Source organism: Somniosus microcephalus, chromosome 31, assembly GCF_052327205.1.
Source record: "Somniosus microcephalus isolate GS21.2 chromosome 31, FLI_Smic_1.0, whole genome shotgun sequence".
NCBI classification, from domain to species: domain Eukaryota; kingdom Metazoa; phylum Chordata; class Chondrichthyes; order Squaliformes; family Somniosidae; genus Somniosus; species Somniosus microcephalus.
This window is the reverse complement of record NC_141017.1, coordinates 21,968,166-21,985,507: the sequence shown is the minus strand read 5'-3', so window position 1 is coordinate 21,985,507 and position 17,342 is coordinate 21,968,166. Positions and strand designations below refer to the sequence as shown.

At 45.4% G+C, this 17,342-nt stretch overlaps 1 protein-coding gene across 10 annotated transcripts in view; it reads left to right on the top strand.

The window, feature by feature from the left end:
- Positions 1-14,647, top strand: part of LOC147097627 (bromodomain-containing protein 4-like) — a 205,547-nt gene extending 190,900 nt beyond the window's left edge. For all 10 annotated transcript variants that reach the window (XM_085971599.1, XM_085971602.1, XM_085971601.1 and 7 more), the window contains 7 exons: positions 462-1,226; positions 2,023-2,129; positions 4,398-4,563; positions 6,749-6,879; positions 7,899-8,125; positions 9,847-10,042; positions 12,961-14,647. In XM_085971599.1, the coding sequence (XP_085827725.1) occupies positions 462-1,226; positions 2,023-2,129; positions 4,398-4,563; positions 6,749-6,879; positions 7,899-8,125; positions 9,847-10,042; positions 12,961-13,029 (1,661 nt within the window). In that variant the 3' untranslated portion in view covers positions 13,030-14,647. The remainder of the gene's footprint in view (positions 1-461; positions 1,227-2,022; positions 2,130-4,397; positions 4,564-6,748; positions 6,880-7,898; positions 8,126-9,846; positions 10,043-12,960) is intronic.
- The last annotated feature ends 2,695 nt before the right edge of the window (positions 14,648-17,342 follow it).

Genomic DNA, 17,342 nt, shown 5'->3' with positions numbered 1-17,342 from the left:
ATGAGTGATTGAAGAAACATGGGCTCTTCGGCTTGGAGAGGAACTGTTCTGAGGGGTGACCTTGCAGTGGTGTGTAAGATGGTTGAGGAAATGGAAAAGATAAATCCATGGTTCCAAATATTAAATTTAAATTGCAAGAGTTGGACAAGGGGGACACGCATTCAACCTGGTAATGGGTAAATCTAGAGCTGATGTCGGGAAATAGTTCTTGATACAGGGAGTGATCAATGTATAGACTAGAATTCCAGATCGAGATAGATTAAAAACCCTGGCATCATTTAAGAAATAGCTAGATGCTGCAAGAGGCCGGAGACGCAAGGACCTTTCTAGGTGGCTAAATTTAGATGGGCCGAATGGCTTTCCACATCCATAACTATCTTGTGATGAGATTCTACTGTATACTGAACTTGAGTTTGAAAAAACCCATAAGTCTCACCTTTTGTGATTTTTTTTCCTTCTAGCTTTGCACAGTAGTCTGCCTCAACAGCCATCCAGACCCAGCGGGAAAGCCGCACCACTACCTCCGAAACAGCCACGGCCCCTTGCACAGTCCCCGCCCATGGTCCCACAGCCTATACTACAGCCACCACAGATGACGCAGCCGCCAGCAATGCTGGAAGAGGAAGAACCACCGCCTCGTCTCACAATTCCCCTACATCCCAGTCAGATGCATCTGTACCTGCAGCAGCTGCAGAAGGCCCAGAATCAGACTCCGCTCCTCTCAACAGTCCAGACTTCGTCCCAGCCCCAACCCCAGCCAGTCCACAGCCAGCCCCAGCCGCCTCACCCCCAGCCGCCGCCTCACCCCCAGCCGCCGCCTCACCCTCAGCCTCCGCCGCACACCCAGCCTCCGCCGCACACCCAGCCTCCGCCGCACACCCAGCCTCCGCCTCACCCCCAGCCTCCGCCGCACACCCAGCCTCCGCCTCACCCCCAACCTCCACCTCACCCCCAGCCTCCGCCGCACACCCAGCCTCCGCCCCATCCACAGCCTCCACCCCATCCACAGCCTCAAGCTCTACCCCAGCAGCAGGTGCAGCAGCAACATCAGCAGCAGCAACATCAACCAAGGCCGCTCCACATGCAGTCTATGCAGTTTCCATCCCATATTCAGCAACCCCAGCCACAGCAACCGCAGCACCAGCCTCCCCAGCAGGCGAAACCCCAGCAAGTCATCCAGCATCACCACTCGCCACGACAGCCAAAGCCTGACCCCTACTCCACAGGTAAGGAGTCTTACAAAACCCTTCCCTCACTCTGCCAATTGTGCGTGACGGATGTGTGGAAATACTTGGGAGGAGGGCTGGAGGGGAGGCATCTCTTCAAATTTTCTTGTTTGTATATCTGAATACATCAATAGCAACTTTCAAAAGGGAATGAGATAAATACTAGAAAAGGAAAAAAAATTCAGGGCCGTGGGGAAAGAGCAGGGCGAGTGGAACTAACTGGATAGCTCTTCCAAAGAGCTGGCACGATGGGCCAAATGGCCGCCTCTGCTCGATGATTCATTGAACCGTACGATGATTCCTTGAAATATAATCAGAAAATGCTGTAAATGCTCAGCAGGCCAGGCAGCATCTATGGAGATAGAAACAGAGTTTCCTTGAAGTGGGGTGTGCTACCCAGTGTCCCCCCGCCCCCCCCCCTAATGTTTTTGGGGGGGTGCGCGGGCCCTTTAAGGGGCTGCTGCATGGCCCATTCAAAGCCTGGTGCATGCGTGAAATTTCAAGTTTGAAAAGCCAGCCCCGGGCCTGGCAGCTTAGCGGGAACGTTGGTGCTATCAATGTTTGTGTGTGAAAATAGGGCTTATTCTATTGTAAAAATGACTGGTTGCAAGCTGTCCATCCTGCTGTAGATTTCTTGCACATATAAAGAATAAATACAGCAGAAAACGTACCCACCATGCACAAACCTCACCTGTAATCCAGAGAGAATTGAGTCAAAATTCACGCGCACTGATTGTTTCAATGGAAAATTGTTTTTGACTGTGTTTTGATTTTTGATCCTTTTTTCCCCCCTCAGCTCATATGGCAGATGTGTCCTCCCCACTCTTGATGCATTCCCCACCGCTGCCACAATTTCCATCGCTCGTCCAGTCACCACCAAGAACTGTACAGACTAAGAAACAGGTAAACAAAATTGGTATTTGTGACTTTAGTACAATGCAACAGGGCGCAGCGTATAGTCCATTCTACTCGCGTGTCTGGTAAGTGCATCATTATTTTTGAAAGCATTTTATTTTTCCCAACCTTCTCCCCCCTCTTTCCCTCCCCCCTCCCCCCCCTGGTGCATAGATGCATTTTAATGGATGCAGGAGGTGGGGAATAATGCACCCAGTTCAAATCATGTGTGCCTAGACAAGTGAACATTGCCAGACAATTCAACCACGGGAAACATTGCACCGGAGCCTAGATCATGTTCTGACCCGACCGCGTACGCGCACTCTCGGCAGGATTCACTGGATAGTGATTAGGAGCAGGAACCCGAGCCAGTCTTATTCCCCTGCCACTGCCCCCGCTGAGATCAGCACAGACTCTGGATCAAACCTGGGGTTTGTACGGTTCACCTATTTTTTTTGCCCTAACCAGCTGAAGCATTGGGGGAGCCTTTATGAAGCATTGTTTTGTGAAGGATCTATTAACACTGGTACATTGTGAGTGTCGGGTACAGCAGTGATCACATTACAGGAAACTTTCGATTTACCGGCACCTAAATAACCGGAAATCTCAGTTAACCGGCAAAATTCAGGAGTAGGTGCAGGTAACTTTTATTACTTGCCTTCCTCCATTTGTTGCTGTGCAAGGGTGTGGCTGCAGCTGTTGCTAAGCTACAGAGACGCTTGCAACTTGTGGCCATTGTTCTGAAGCTGCAGGGTTTGTTGCTTTATACGGAGCTCTCAGCTCTATCTTTTACTATAGCGTTCGGCTATCCGGAATTTTTGATGAACCTGCACCACGTCGGTCCCGTCCGTGCCGGATAAAAAAAAAGTTTCCTGTATATATAATCATTAGCGAAAGCTTTGCCGGACCTTTTCCAACTTGTACAACTCAACAGGCTGGCTGTGGTGAAAATGGACCCAGTTTGTCGATCTGTCCTCTCCCTCTCTTCCCATCCCCCACACAACCTGGCTACCACGATTTGAAATGGCTGCCACTTGGGAACCATCTCCCCTCGGAGCTGTTGCTATAGCTATCTGCTGCATTTTCCCTGAAGCGGTTCTGTGCTCATGAAGCCTTCAGTCGCAGCTGAGTGGAACAGTTCAAGTGTCCGACTGCAGGGAAACAATCGAATTGCAGTCAATTCCTAGTCCGTTTGCTGTTTTTAAAAAAAAATGTGCTCACTTATCCTGGTTAGGATTTTTAATTGTATACTTTGTTGCGCACTTTTAATCATTGTGTAAACTTCTAATGATGGTGGAGAGACAAAATTCAGATACTTTTCTGTAGCGAGTTGGGGTTTTACTTTCTCGGGAGTGGCCGTGACCCTTAACTTCTAAACCTATCCGTTAAATTGTAACTAAATGTGTAATAATCAGCTAAGAACTGAAAATTCTCATACATCATGTTGTTCAGAATGTCGGGTGTAAATATAGTATCTGGGCAACAACAAAAGATTCACTGACGAGGAATTTACAGATTATCCATTAGCAATTAGAGTACCTTTCAACTTGACAGAAATTGCCAGTTTACTTGCCTTGACTACATGTATATGCTACCCATCCATGTTTTTAACTCTAATTCCCACCCCTCCAGACCTCCCACTGTTCTATATACCTCGTTAAATGGCCACCTCCCATTTTGCTCTCAGTTTGATGGCCCGGCGTGACTTACCCTCTGAATCTTGCTCCCTGCTTTGCACTTTTAACTGGTGCTGTGCCTGGGAGAAACTTGCCTATCGGAAACTTGGGCGCACAGTGCGTGGAGCATGATGTTGTATGCAAACTCTCTGCCCTGCCTTGCGAGCATTAGAAAGGGATTCTGCCATCGTTTTTCAGAAATATGCTGTATTCGGGGTTTGGTTTGGCTGGATATATATTAACGGTAAGGGAGGTTAGAACTGGGGAATGGAACACTTCACTTTTGGCATCTAGTCCAGCACCCCATGTCAAGTACAACCTGGTAGGATACAGAGCAAAGTTTTCTCTATACAGTTTTTAATGTTCTGCTCAGAGGGTACCCCTCCACCCTAATTTCCCACAGCATCAGTTCCGTGCTGTTTGATACTGCCAATTAGTGCCATTCTGGACACCCATTGTGCTGTAGGCTTATGCCCATGAGGAACAGATTGAGATTGCACTAATTCACTTCACGGGCCTGACGGCTCAGTAGTGTGGCGACTTTCAGCTCATCGACGTGGGTTGGATTGCCGTGGTCTAAGGAAAATGTATTGTCTTACAGGAACCCCGAACTCCCTCAATAGTGCAATCACAACCGATGGTGAGCGTGAAAGAAGAGAAGAGCCACTCTTCACCGGCAATCCGAAATGAGCCGTTTAGCCCTTCGATGCGGCAGGAGCCATCAAAGCAGAGGGAGGGAGGCAAACCTCCTCCACATCTTGGGCACAGTAAGTAAACAACATAGTTCTTGCACATTAATGAACATTTGAGATCACGTGGCACTCTCCAGAGGAGCAGGGAGTTCTTCAGATGCTTTAGTTATGATCTTCCTCCAGAACAAGGGGGCATAACCTTAAAATTAGAGCTGGGCCATTCAGGGGTGTTGTCGGGGAGCACTTTTTCCACACAAGGTCGTGGAAATCGGGAACTTTGTTCCCCCAAAAAGCTGCTGAGGCTGGACATCAATTGGAAATTTTAAAACTGAGTTTCATAGATTTTTGTTAGGTATTACGGTATATGGAACCAAGACTGGTAAATGGAGTTAAGATACAGTTCAGCCATGAGCTAATTGAGTGGCGGAACAGGCTCAAAGGGCTGAGTGGCCTATTCCTGTTGCCCTAACTCATGTTTTTCCCTCAAATAATTTATTTGATTATATGGTCATTCATCTCATTGGTGTTTGTGGGACATTGCTGTGTGCAAAGTAGCTGCCACGTTTTCCAACAAAGCAGTCGCTGCATTTCAAAGTAATTCATTCTCCATGCAAAGCTTCAGCAGTGATAAGGCGCTATATAAATGCTAGATTTTTTTCTTCCCAGAGTAGGGGAGTTCTCCCCAGTGTCCTGACCTATCACAAACCGATTATCTGCTCATTTATCACATTGCTGTTTGGCATTTCAAAGTTTTTGACTTTGGCCTGTTTTCTCTCAATCCCCATGCCACCGGTGGCTGAGGGAGTTGGGTAATCCAAAACTGTCAACACTCATTTAAAAAAAATCGAAGCCCTGCTGTATCTGTGTAGGTTCATTTGTAAATGTTTTTCCAGGCTGGTATCTTCCTATATGACTGACCAGCAGTTTCAACTGCTTCACAATGAAGCTGGAGGGACATGTGTTGTCCAGGGCCAGAAACAGCTGCAAACCGTATATCACAACCCTTTCAATCCTGACATTGTGGGTCTGGTATTTTTGGCTAGAGCCTGGTAAACCGCCTGCAACATTGCCCACGGTCCGGTGATCGATAGGTTATTTTAAATGCAAGATGCCGAGTAAACTCACTCCACAGCGCTGCCTGCTGGCCTAAGTCTGCAGCTACATAGTTACAGTCAACTGTTTACATAGCATGTACAGCACAGAAACATGCCATTCGGCCCAAACTGGTTTATGCTTCACGCAAGCCTCCTCCCACCCCTCTTCATCTAACCCTACCAAGAGAATCATAGAATGGTTATAGCACAGAAGGAGGCCATTCGGCCCGTCGAGCCCGTGCCAGCTCTCTGAAAGAGCACTTCAGCTAGTCCCACTCCTCCTACATATCCTATTTCTTTCTTCCTCATGTACTTATCTAGCTTCCCCTTAAATGCATCTATGCTATTCGCCTCAACTACACCCTGTAGTAACAAGTTCCACTTTCTAACTACTCTCTGGGTAATGGAGTTTCTCCTGAATTCCCTATTGGATTTATTAGTGACTATCTTCTATTTATGGCCCCTAGTTTTGATCTCCTCCACAAGTGGAAACATCTCTACGTCTACCCTATCAAACCCTTTCAGAATCTTAAAGATTTCTTATCAGGTTACCCCCTCAGCCTTCTCTCTTCTAGAGAAAAGAGCTCCAGCCTGTTCAATCTTTCCTGATAGGTATGAACTCTCAGTTCTGGTATCATCCTTATAAATCACGTACAAAATTTCCATTCTAAGGCAACTTAAATGTTGACATAAAAGCGTGACCAAAAAGTGTGACAGGATGAAGTACGACAACAAATGTATGCATACACAAGATTTATAACTGGCCTCCAATGTTCTAACTATTCCAGACCTTTTATATATTCACTCACATTATAGTTTAGGCGTTTATTGGAGGTGGATCGGATACAGCGATGGTCCAGCCAAGCTGTGTGCCTTTTTAAGTTTAATCTGAAATGGTTTACCCCATCTGGAACTTAAAAAATAAAAGGCTTAGGCCTTTCGGAACATGTGGGCTTTGTGGCCTTTTGTACTGTTCACGTACCTCCCAACATAAAAGTCCCTTCCAGTAAATTGAGTTAGGATTCTAGTGCAGTGCTCGGATAAGCCAGAAAATGCTCCTTCAGCTACCTTCCAAAACCAGTTCTGCTGGGTCTCTCCGTGTTCTATCCTCGAAATAGTAAAATGCAGGACAAATTTGAACCATCTTGGGCACTTTTCTCCTACAGGACCAGAGATGAAACACATGGAAGTTGCTGGGCCAGTGATTCGACCTCCAGAACACAGCACGCAGCCTTCTCCTCAGGACAAAGACAAGCAGAAACAACTAACGCCCAAAACCCCTGTCGCTCCCAAAAAGGTGAGTGAGGTCATGCATTAGCTGGTGTGCCCTTATCCTTTCTTTCTCCCCAATGCTCCCTTTTTTTTTGTGCTCCTCTCCGCCCCTGACGGCACTGACTCTTGCTGCAGTGTCGTTACGCAAGTGATGTCTGATTGATCATTGAGCCTGGCTGGTGAGCTCTCCGCCCATTACGGCAGAGCCCAGCTCTGTCCTCGCCTGACAGTATCACCCGCTAACCTTTGAGCAGAATTTGCTAACGAGCAATCGGAATCCCTGGCTTTTTTATTTCCTTTCCCAGCCCAGGGGCTATGAGGCTGATTACACTGTTCCAAACGTCCCTGCTCCCGATAAGCTTACAGCACAGACCAGAACTTGGGACTTTATGATCTGTACAGTGCAGCATCGAGGTGGCTTTTACCTCCTAATATCGCCGTGGAGCTTTTATTTATCTTTTGCAATGTGTTGACTTTCCTGCTGTGTCTCCCTGCTTTTTGGTTTCTTCTCCATCCCCGACCAGTGGTCTTTCAAGTCCATGCAACTGGATGAATAAGACGCTTAGTTATACAAGAATGAATTGTCGTTATTGACGTAAGAAAACTACTGGGCACTGGGTCAGAGTATTAAACAAGGCTTCAATCGACTGTTTCACAACATGGAAGTCTAGTTATCCTTCACTAGTTCCTGTTTACAAAATGTCCCTGAGCAAGCTGGGCCCGTGCCCGAGTATTTATACTCTCCCTGGACAGCGCCACCAGCAGGCCGCCCAGTATATTTCGTAAGTCATTTCTACATGAATGGCACAATTTATGACAGTTACGTCTTCTGATATTTGTTATTTTTCTAAAATAACAGTTTGCAAACGCAATTGCAACTTAAGTTTTTGAAATTACTTCTCTTTAGTACCCTTAAATTGTACGCAAACCCCTGTTTTTCCCCTGACTACCTTTTTAGTTTCTCGCACCTGTTAAGCGTCCTTGAGTTCATTGTGCCTTGTACCCTCCATGGCGTTCTACATTCTTTGTGGATGTGTGCTTTAGGATCTCAAGATCAAGAACATGGGCTCTTGGGCAAGCCTGGTGAAGAAGACTCCTTCCACTCCCTCGTCCACGGCAAAATCGTCGAGTGACAGCTTTGAGCAGTTCAGGCGAGCGGCGCGAGAGAAAGAGGAACGAGAAAAGGCACTGAAAGCACAGGAGGAGTTCCGTAAAATGCAACAGGAGGCGGCAGAAAAAGAGCGTCTCCGAATGGAGCAGGAGAGGCAAAGGCAAGTTTAGCTTTTTAGTTTCTTCGAATTATCAAGCCGATGTTTTGCCTCGGTTACATCCTTAACGTATAGCGCCTATGTTTGGCTGCGTGTGCTTATTGCCAATGATTTCTGAACCTGTCGCCCAAGCCCTTGGTGGCACAAGAAATTTTGAGCACAATGTGCTGCCAGGAAGACTTGCAGATCAGAGAGGAAAACCATGTGTGGTGCTGAGGGGCAGCAAGGAGCGGCCATCGAGGGGGGTGGTGGTGAAGATCTCTGCCTCATCAGCTTCCTTTGCTGCCGTGGGTTATTAAGTACTTGTGATGGCTTGTGCTGCCCCTTCAGGCCCGGCACGGTCCTGCTGCCCTTTATCAGAGGGTGCACCAGGAGGAGGCACCTGGAGATTTGTAATATGTTGGCCCAAATAACGGTGAGACTAATGGCCCTCACTACTGTTTATGCACAAATGTACAGCAACTTCAGGTGAGGGGCAGATGCGCGGTTAAACTCAAAAATCCAAAGGTTGCTGTCAGAGTGCACCGCTCGGCTGATGGTTTCCCGAAATCAGCATTGCGCTGTCTGCCTCAACATTGAAATGTGTGATGTTGCTGTATTTGTGTGGTACTAAACTCGCAACGAAGTTAAGTCTTGTCTATTCCAGTCCCAGTGCCTTTTTAATGATGTGATGTGTTAATTACTGCCAGTCAACCTCTCTGGCACTGAGAATTAAATATTCTAAGTGTGGAGACTCATTCCTTCAGGTTTTAATTGTTGGAGATTTTAAAAATGTGAAATTTAAATTAATACTTTTTTTTCTTTCCTGTCTTTTTTTCTCGCTCAATCCAATCTATCTTTTTTTTATTTCTCTTTCTGTACCTGATTTGACATTGAATTCACCCTCTAATTCACACTTTCTTTAACTGTTAACATAGAAACATAGAAGATAGGAGCAGGATTAGGCCATTCGGCCCCTCGAGCCTGCTCCACCATTCAATGAGATCATGGCTGATCATCCAAATTCAGTACCCCATTCCTGCCTTCTCTCCGTATCCCTTGATCCCTTTAGCCTTAAGAAATATATCCAACTCCTTCTTGAAAAAGTCAACCACATTGCTGTGGGCCTGGAGTCGCATGTAGGGCAGACTAGGTAAGGACGGCAGATTTCCTTCCCTAAAGGACATTAGTGAACCAGGTGGGTTTTTACGACAACCTGGTAGTTTCATGGTCACCATTACTGATGCTAGCTTTTTATTCCAGATTTATTTAATTAACTGAATTTAAATTTCCTAGCTGCCACGGTGGGATTTGAACTCGCACCTCTGGATCATCGTCCAGGCCTCTGGATTACTAGTCTAGTAACATAATCACTATGCTACTGTTCCCGACAAATGTCACAGTCCTTCAATCTGATTAGTTAAGGAGATGCACAGTTGCCTGCCCTGTTCACTCGGGTCCCAGATGCCCTGTTTCCCTCGCTGCGACTTTATCAGCTCGCACTTTCAGCCACTTGCTACGCAAATACTTTATAAACCTAAATATGCAAGGGCAGGTCTAGCTGACGGCAGATGCAGTTAGATGCCCCGGTACAGCAAACTCTGGGCCAGTATTTACAGTATTGGTCAGGTATGTGTTAACCTGATGTCCACAACAACTGTTGTGACTAAAGTGAGTGAAAATTCAACAGACGTGGCCCTGCCTCCAGTCTGCTGGTTTTGACCATGCTTTGCTCCTGATTGCAGAGGTCGAGACGAGGAGGATGCTTTGGAGTGTGCTCGGAGAGCTCATGAGGAGGTGAGGAGGCAGCAGCAACATCATCAGCAACAGCAACAACAACAGCAGCAGCAGCAGAGCTCTCAGCCAACCTCGCAGTCTATGCTGGATCAGCAGCGAGAGCTAGCAAGGAAGCGAGAGCAGGAGCGAAGGCGGAAGGAAGCGGTAAGTTCCCAATGCATCTCTCAGATGGGAGCCAATCCCAAGCTGGACTCCCAATCCCTCAGAGCCAGATTTGATTGACTAAATCAGCACAAACTGAGAACAATCTCAGAGTGGGTGGCAATAGGGCGACTGCAGTTGGGATTGGGTGCCCCTGAGCTAGGAAGAATAGGGGAAAAAATTAGCCTGAGTTCCTGTTCCAGATAGTTATCCATTGACCTATCCTGGAAGGTGCACCTATGTGGACATTGTGTAAGGACGGGATAGGGTTCAACTTTTCCACCATCTCCGTGGTCGAATAGCCTTTCAACCTAAACGTGCAAGGGCAAGTCTAGCTGACAGCTGCCGTTAGATGCCCTGCTATAGAAAAATCTGGGCCACTGACTAGACCGTTGGCCACTGGGGAAATATACTGAAAAGTTCATAGAATCTTACAACACAGAAGGCGGCCATTTGGCCCATCGTGCCTGTGCCGGCTCTTTGAAAGAGCCAATTAAGCCCACTCCCCCCTGCTCTTTCCCCATCGACTTGATTTTTGTTCTTTTTCAGGTATTTATCTAATTCCCTTTTGAAAGTTGCTATTAAAGTATTCAGATACAAACAAGAACATTTGAGCACTGCCTCCCCCTCCAGCCCTCCTCCCCAAGTATTTCCACACATCTGTCACGCACAGTTAGCAGAGCGACGGAAGGCTTCCAGCGCCCATGAAATAGTATCCTAGGACGCGTCAGTACCTATAGGAGATCATGAAAATAATTCTTTGAAGGTTTGTGTTTTTAATTGGCTGCTGCTGACAATTGTTCTCTCAAAATGCACCAACGGGGAAGATTAAAATCTGCACTTCAGCTTAGCCAAGCTCCGTGCCTGAGATATTTATCTTCGGGTAGCACTTCGAATTAAAAATGAAATCCTGCAGAACAACCATGTTGATTTTCATCAAATGAATGTGAAGGAAGGCGTGAAATGATTCTTCAGAATTAGCACAAGTGCAGATTGCTTTATATCACGCATTTAACAAAGCTTTTATTCCATTTTCACACAAGCTTGCAGTGGCTTCAGATTTATGCATTTTCCCCTCAGATGCTTAGTTTTAAAACCGTAGCTAAAGAGAGAGAGAGGGGAGAGTACGCACGCGATTTACTTCAAGCTGTGGAGCAAATTCCCACAACTTATTTTTAAAAATTGTGACAACCCTGCTGCGGTTATTTTTAAAAATTTCAGGTTGTACTGTACCCGTGGCAGCATAGTAAGCAATCGTGTGGCGGGAGGAGCTCACGCCTGCGTTGTCCCATTGAAATATTCTCCCAATCCCACCAAACCACAAGCATAGATCGCCAGCTGCTTCCACGGTGCGGAGGAGAAAAAAATGCCTGCATAGTTGATGCTGATTGTTTTTCACCTCACAGGGCCTGATTTACATAAGAATATCAGGAATAGGAGCAGGAGTAGGCCATTTGGCCCTTCGAGCCTGCTCCGCCACTTGATAAGATCATGGCTGATCATCTGCCTCAACTCCACCTTCCCACGCTATCCCCATATCCCTCGATTCACCAAGTATCCAAAAGTCTATCGCTCTCTGTCTTGCATATACTCAACGACTGAGCCTCCACAGCCCTCTGTGGTAGGGAATTTTAAAGATTTACAACCCTTTGAGTGAAGAAATTTCTCCTCATCTCAGTCCTAAATGGCCGATTTAGACATTGATGTGGCTTGACTTAGAAAGTGATATGGACAATAGGCCAGGGGTGTGTCACTAAGAATAAGGGAACGGCTGGGAGGTCTAACTTTGAATAAGGATGGGATAGTGCCTCCATTCCAAACCAGTGACGCTAGCTTGCCAGTGACTGTACTTGTCGTGTGCATTGAAATGGGTGGGATGGATGTTTTTTTTTGAAGAACTGATCAAGTTCTGCAGGACACTTCAGACTGTTTCATAATAAATGATTCTTCAGTAGTTTCATGGCTGACTAAAGGATTCATAAGAACATAAGACGTAGGGGCAGAAGTAGGTCGTTTGGGCCCCTCGAGCCTGCTCCGCCATTCAATAAGATCATGGCTGATCTGATCTTGGCCTCAACTCCACTTCCCTGCCCGCTCCCCATAACCTTTATCTCCCTTACCATTCCAAAATCTGTCCATCTCCACCGTAAATATATTCAATGACCCAGCCGCCACAGCTCTCTGGGGAAGAGAATTCCAAAGATTCACGGCCCTCTGAGGGAAGAAATTCCTCCTCATTTCCGATTTAAATGGGTGCCCCCTTATTCTGAACTTATGCCCCCTAGTTCTAGATTTCCCCACGAGGGGAAACATCCTCTCTGCATCAGGATTCTCTGAAGAAGTCAGTAGTGTTTTGTTGCAAAGAAAATTCTGGGGAAAATGGTCATTATTCAGGTGGTTGTTTATCAAAATGTACTTTTTGCCTCTGGTCATGAAATCAATCCCCTCTCTTGGTCTTAATGCATCCCACACTGTTCTCAGGCAGACCTCTTGCATTGGGCTCTGTTGTGCTTGGGAGAGCAGTCCGGAGTAACCTGGTGTATACAACCCGTTCGGCCTTCTCCGAAGAAGCAAGATGCCCCAGATTGTGAAATTACTGCTTTGAAATTTCTGAGCGAATCCCGCGCCATTTATGAACACAGGAACAGGAGTAGGCCATTTAGCCCCTTGAGCCGGTTCTGCCATTCAGTGAGATCATGGCTGATCTGTGACCTAACTCCGTGTACCCGCCTTTGTCCCATTAAAAAAAAACATACCTTTGGTTAGTAAAAATTGGGTTTGGTGGTATGCCACATTAGTGTACGCCATCATTTGAAATTTCAGGGAAAATTCCAGTTTTAAATTACTAACAGTATAGAATGAAATTGTGTAAACGGTACATGGAAGGACATTTTCTTACATTTTTTTTTACTGTGATTTAGATGGCGGCTACAATTGACATGAATTTTCAGAGCGACTTAATGGCAATATTCGAAGAGAATCTCTTCTGAGGGCTCCCGATTCTGGATATCCTGACTCTTGAAAGTACTACGAAACTGTTTTCCATGAGTTACGTGGCACCGTAGTGTTTCGGCCAGGTTCTTGGTGCACGGTCTTTCTGCATGTGTGACCCAGTGAGTGAGCGAATCGTTCAGTCAATGCCTTGAATGGATGGACGGACACGGATGGACAGAAGTCTGCCTTACATTTAACCCACAATATAGGAATGAACAAATAGACGAAAAAAAAAACCCTTCTCGATGTTGTTTAGAAAACACATGCACATACGTGTGCGTCCAGCTTTCCGAAAGATACTACTGTAAAGGGGGGAGGGTGTACCCATGAGCTGCAAGGCTGTCCTCGCCAAACTCCTTCACTATGTAAGAAAAGACACAATAACATTCTGATGTATCCAATCAAACAGGGTTTCACTGTTGCAGTGTGAGGGCCCTGTTTGCTGAACGGTTTCGCTGCGTTGGTTTCATAAATCTAGTGCGTCTCCTTCACTGCTAATAAGAGGAGAACAGGGCGATGCCATGATATATATAAAAAAAACAAAATTGGGTGAATTCCCCTGTAATTGGGAAAACCGGGCCCTTACTAAGTTACAACAGTATAATCTGGATGGACTATTTAAGCAGTGCGACTTTGTGTTCATTTTTTTTTTTACAGTGCGTAGTTTGCTGTCTGCGGATTGTGTTCATCTACAGAGTTTTCAGTTATTAGGCTCAGTATGTTCTGACAAGCCATGTGATGGTTATGACAATACAAAAAAAAAAGGGAAAAAAATCGTATGTCGGAGGTTATGAGTTTAAACAGCAGTCCCATCTAAAACATTTTTGTGTTTTTTTTTCCTGTTTTACTTTCTTTTTCTGCAGTGTTTGGGATCAAAGCTGGACTACCAACCAAAGTAGGTGAAATTGTTTGTCTCGTTACCTCAGGAGATACGAATGTTGAATGGCACTGCTGAAACTGTTTTGTACTGTTGTCCCTCTGAATAGTAGAGATACGAGAGCTGACTTTCTTTTCTGCAAATAACCAGAGGTTCCAGCCGCCCTTAAATAGTGTTCGACCGATGCTGTATAGTGGGTATAGTTGGTGTGCGACGCTTAACTCGTTGAATGTTTTCTGTAATTAAACACTTAACTTTATTCATGTAGCAGACTTTCAATACTCTTGGGAGGCCCAGATGTGTGAGTTTTATCCTAAATGGTCGATTCTGGGCTTTCCTGTTTTATTTCCTTCAGAGGGTGTACAAAATATACAAGCTGTTTCCGTGCAAGTGTCTCATTCGTATTTGCTAAAAGCATCAAGTGAAATGCTGGCTCTCCTAGTTAAACTCTGCAGCAAGAATTAGACGAGTGATTGTTTTATTATTATATGGCAAAATTTAAATTAATGTACCATTCCTCGTCTTTGCCTTTAAATATAATTTTATTTTTTCAGCTGTTTTTAACCTTTTTTCCTTTTTTAAAATGAACATATTTTAATGTGCCAAAATACCCACTATACAGTACCAGCGGATCCAGTGTTGGCAAATACCTCGGTTTAAAGTCGGTTTTACTGAGAGGCAGAAAAATTGCATTTGGTCTGTATCGATTATTGAATAAACACACCTTTTATACAATACACTGGTGTCTTTTTCTTAAACCAGAGACGCTGTTCCATGGTGTTCTGCTGGAGTGACGGATACCTAGTTGCCACCTGTTTTGGAGTGTGTGCTGATATTTGTTTAGCATAGAGATGATGCATCTTAAATAAAGGCAAGAATACATGTTTTTTGGGGGGTGGGGTGAAGAAAGTGTTACTTAGAATTCAGTTTTTACACAACTTCCTGTAAATTGTCAGCATTGCTGCTAGGAACACACATCTTTACGTGACAGTTAAGGCTTTCAGATACTTGCCAGGAAACCGATCAGCTGTGAATAGCTCTTTGATACGTGCTGTTGAGTGGATGGACAGAAATGCCAGACTGGCAGATGACAGAACGTGGTAAACCTGAGGAGTTTGAAGGAGTTGGACCCAGCAATATTTTCAGTCGCGATCTATTTGTTTTATTGACGGAGTTTCTCTGCCACCTGATGTAAAATACGATGGGAAAAGGAGCCCCTACAGCTGTAGTAAAACCGCGCATGTCTTTTTCTGTTGGATCTTTCTTGGCGAACTCCTGCGGCTATGAGGACAAGGAATGCACGTTTTAAATGGGCCGCGCCAGATAATGCTCTAGATGGTTCCCAAACTCCAAATTGCCTGAAACGTGTGCTAATAAATTAATGGAAAGCAGAGAAAGGTACAACGCCCATAGAGGAGAGAGGGATATTGGAATTTGTTTTGGATTGCTCTAGCCAAGAGCTGGAACAGACACGATGGGCCGAATGGCCGCCTCCTGTGCTGTAAACTATGGTTCAATGGATTCTACACCAGTTAACAGGGATGACACCGAGTGAAACGAAGGCTCCTCTGCATTTTCCTCAAAGTTCTTGGAAAATGTCCGTGAATGTTCACACAATCGCAACAGAAGTATGATGGTATCCAACTTTTTATTTTATTCTTTCATGGGATGTGGGCAAGGCCAGCATTTCTTGACCATCCTTAGTCGCTCTTGAGAAGGTGGTGGTGAGCCTCCTTCTTGAACTGCTGCAGTCCATGGGGTGAGGGTACTCCCACAGTGCTGATAGAGCGGGAGTTCCAGGATTTTGACCCAGCAACGATGAAGGATCGGCGATATACTTCCAAGTCAGGATGGTGTGTGTGTGACTTGGAGATGGTGATGTTCCCATGTGCCTGCTGCCCTGGAGAAATGTACTAAAACGGCGTTCACTGGGGAAGGAACTGAAGACCCCAGAATAGCTGAAGCAATTACCATTGCAACAGTCTCTATGCAGGAACCTTGTGTACTCGCGCACCAGTTTAATGATGTACTCGTGTATTAATATATCATACATAGGGTGCTTTTACTTGAAAGAAAGGGGACATGTTTAAAATTGTTTAACTATTTTCTTGTACTGGGTAGCTGAACTTGAAGTGGAGAAACTGATCCTCAAAGGTATGTTTTTAGTTACTCTAGAAAACAAAGCACCTTTATAAACTGATTTTTGTAATTCTCGCCTTGTTCGGAGTAAGTTCGAGACTGCTTCAATGAACTGGTCACGGGCAGCGTTGGAATGTTGGTTTCTTCTGTGGGGTGGGCAGAAACTGATTTATTTTGTAAAAATTCAGTTCCCTCCCAACAAAATACAATGTGGTTTCAAAAGAAAACTGACACTTTTGCATCTTCTAAATCTGAATTGATGCTTTCAGTCAGTTCATTCTGCAGCTTGTGGAGTCGGGCAGCTCTGACTGAAGGCCTCCTATTCGGAAGCGGGTTGGTGTAAAATCAGGACACCCCCCTTTTGTCTGAAGTGTTGGGTCATGTCAGAATTAAATTTGGGACGTTTCATGTCACCAGGTAAATTTCACAATTCGAGCACACCTCGTCATTCATAGAATCGTACAGCACAGAAGGAGAGGCCCTTCGGCCCATCGTGCCTATGCTAGCTCTTTGAAAGAGCTACCCAATTAGGCCCACACCCCTTCTCTTTCCCCATCGCCCTGCACATTTTTTCCTCAAAGTTAAATTTTGAATTCACTTTTGAAAGTTATTATTGAATGCGCTTCCCACCACCCTTTAAGGCACAGCATTCCAGATCATAAATATATATATATATATTTTTTAATTCTCCTCATCTCGCCTCTGGTTCTTTTGCCCATTATCTTCAACCTGTGTCCTCTGTTTACCGACTCTCCTGCCAGTGGAAACAGTTTCTCCTTATTCACGCTATCAAAATGCTTCATAATTTTGAACACCTATTAAATCTCTCCTTAACCTTCTCTGCTCTAAGGAGAACAATCCCAGCTTCTCTAGTCTCGCCACATAGTCTCTCCCTCCGCCCCCGGTATCATGCTAGTCAACTTTTTCAATCAGCGTTGGAATTTGGTGATGCTCAACAGAGACAAGTTGCATCTGCAACTTTTGGAGGCTCCTGTTTCGAGGGGTTTGGGACAGAGGGCTCGGAGAATCTTTGCCTCAAAAAGACAACACAGCTGCGATTGCATAAATGGCTTGCCAACTTTGGGAGGTGCTTTGCACAACTTAGCTTGAGTTTTCAACCGTGTTTATCAATGCTGAGGTTCATGTGGAGCAATAAGTGGACGTTGTGGCATTAAAAAGTGATAAAATTTTGCGGTGACTATTGTGCTGTTTATCCAGACTTGTATGCCCTGTTTTGGCTTCCTCCTGACGAACCGATAAAACGTTTGCCGTACATTTGCATTAACAATGTAA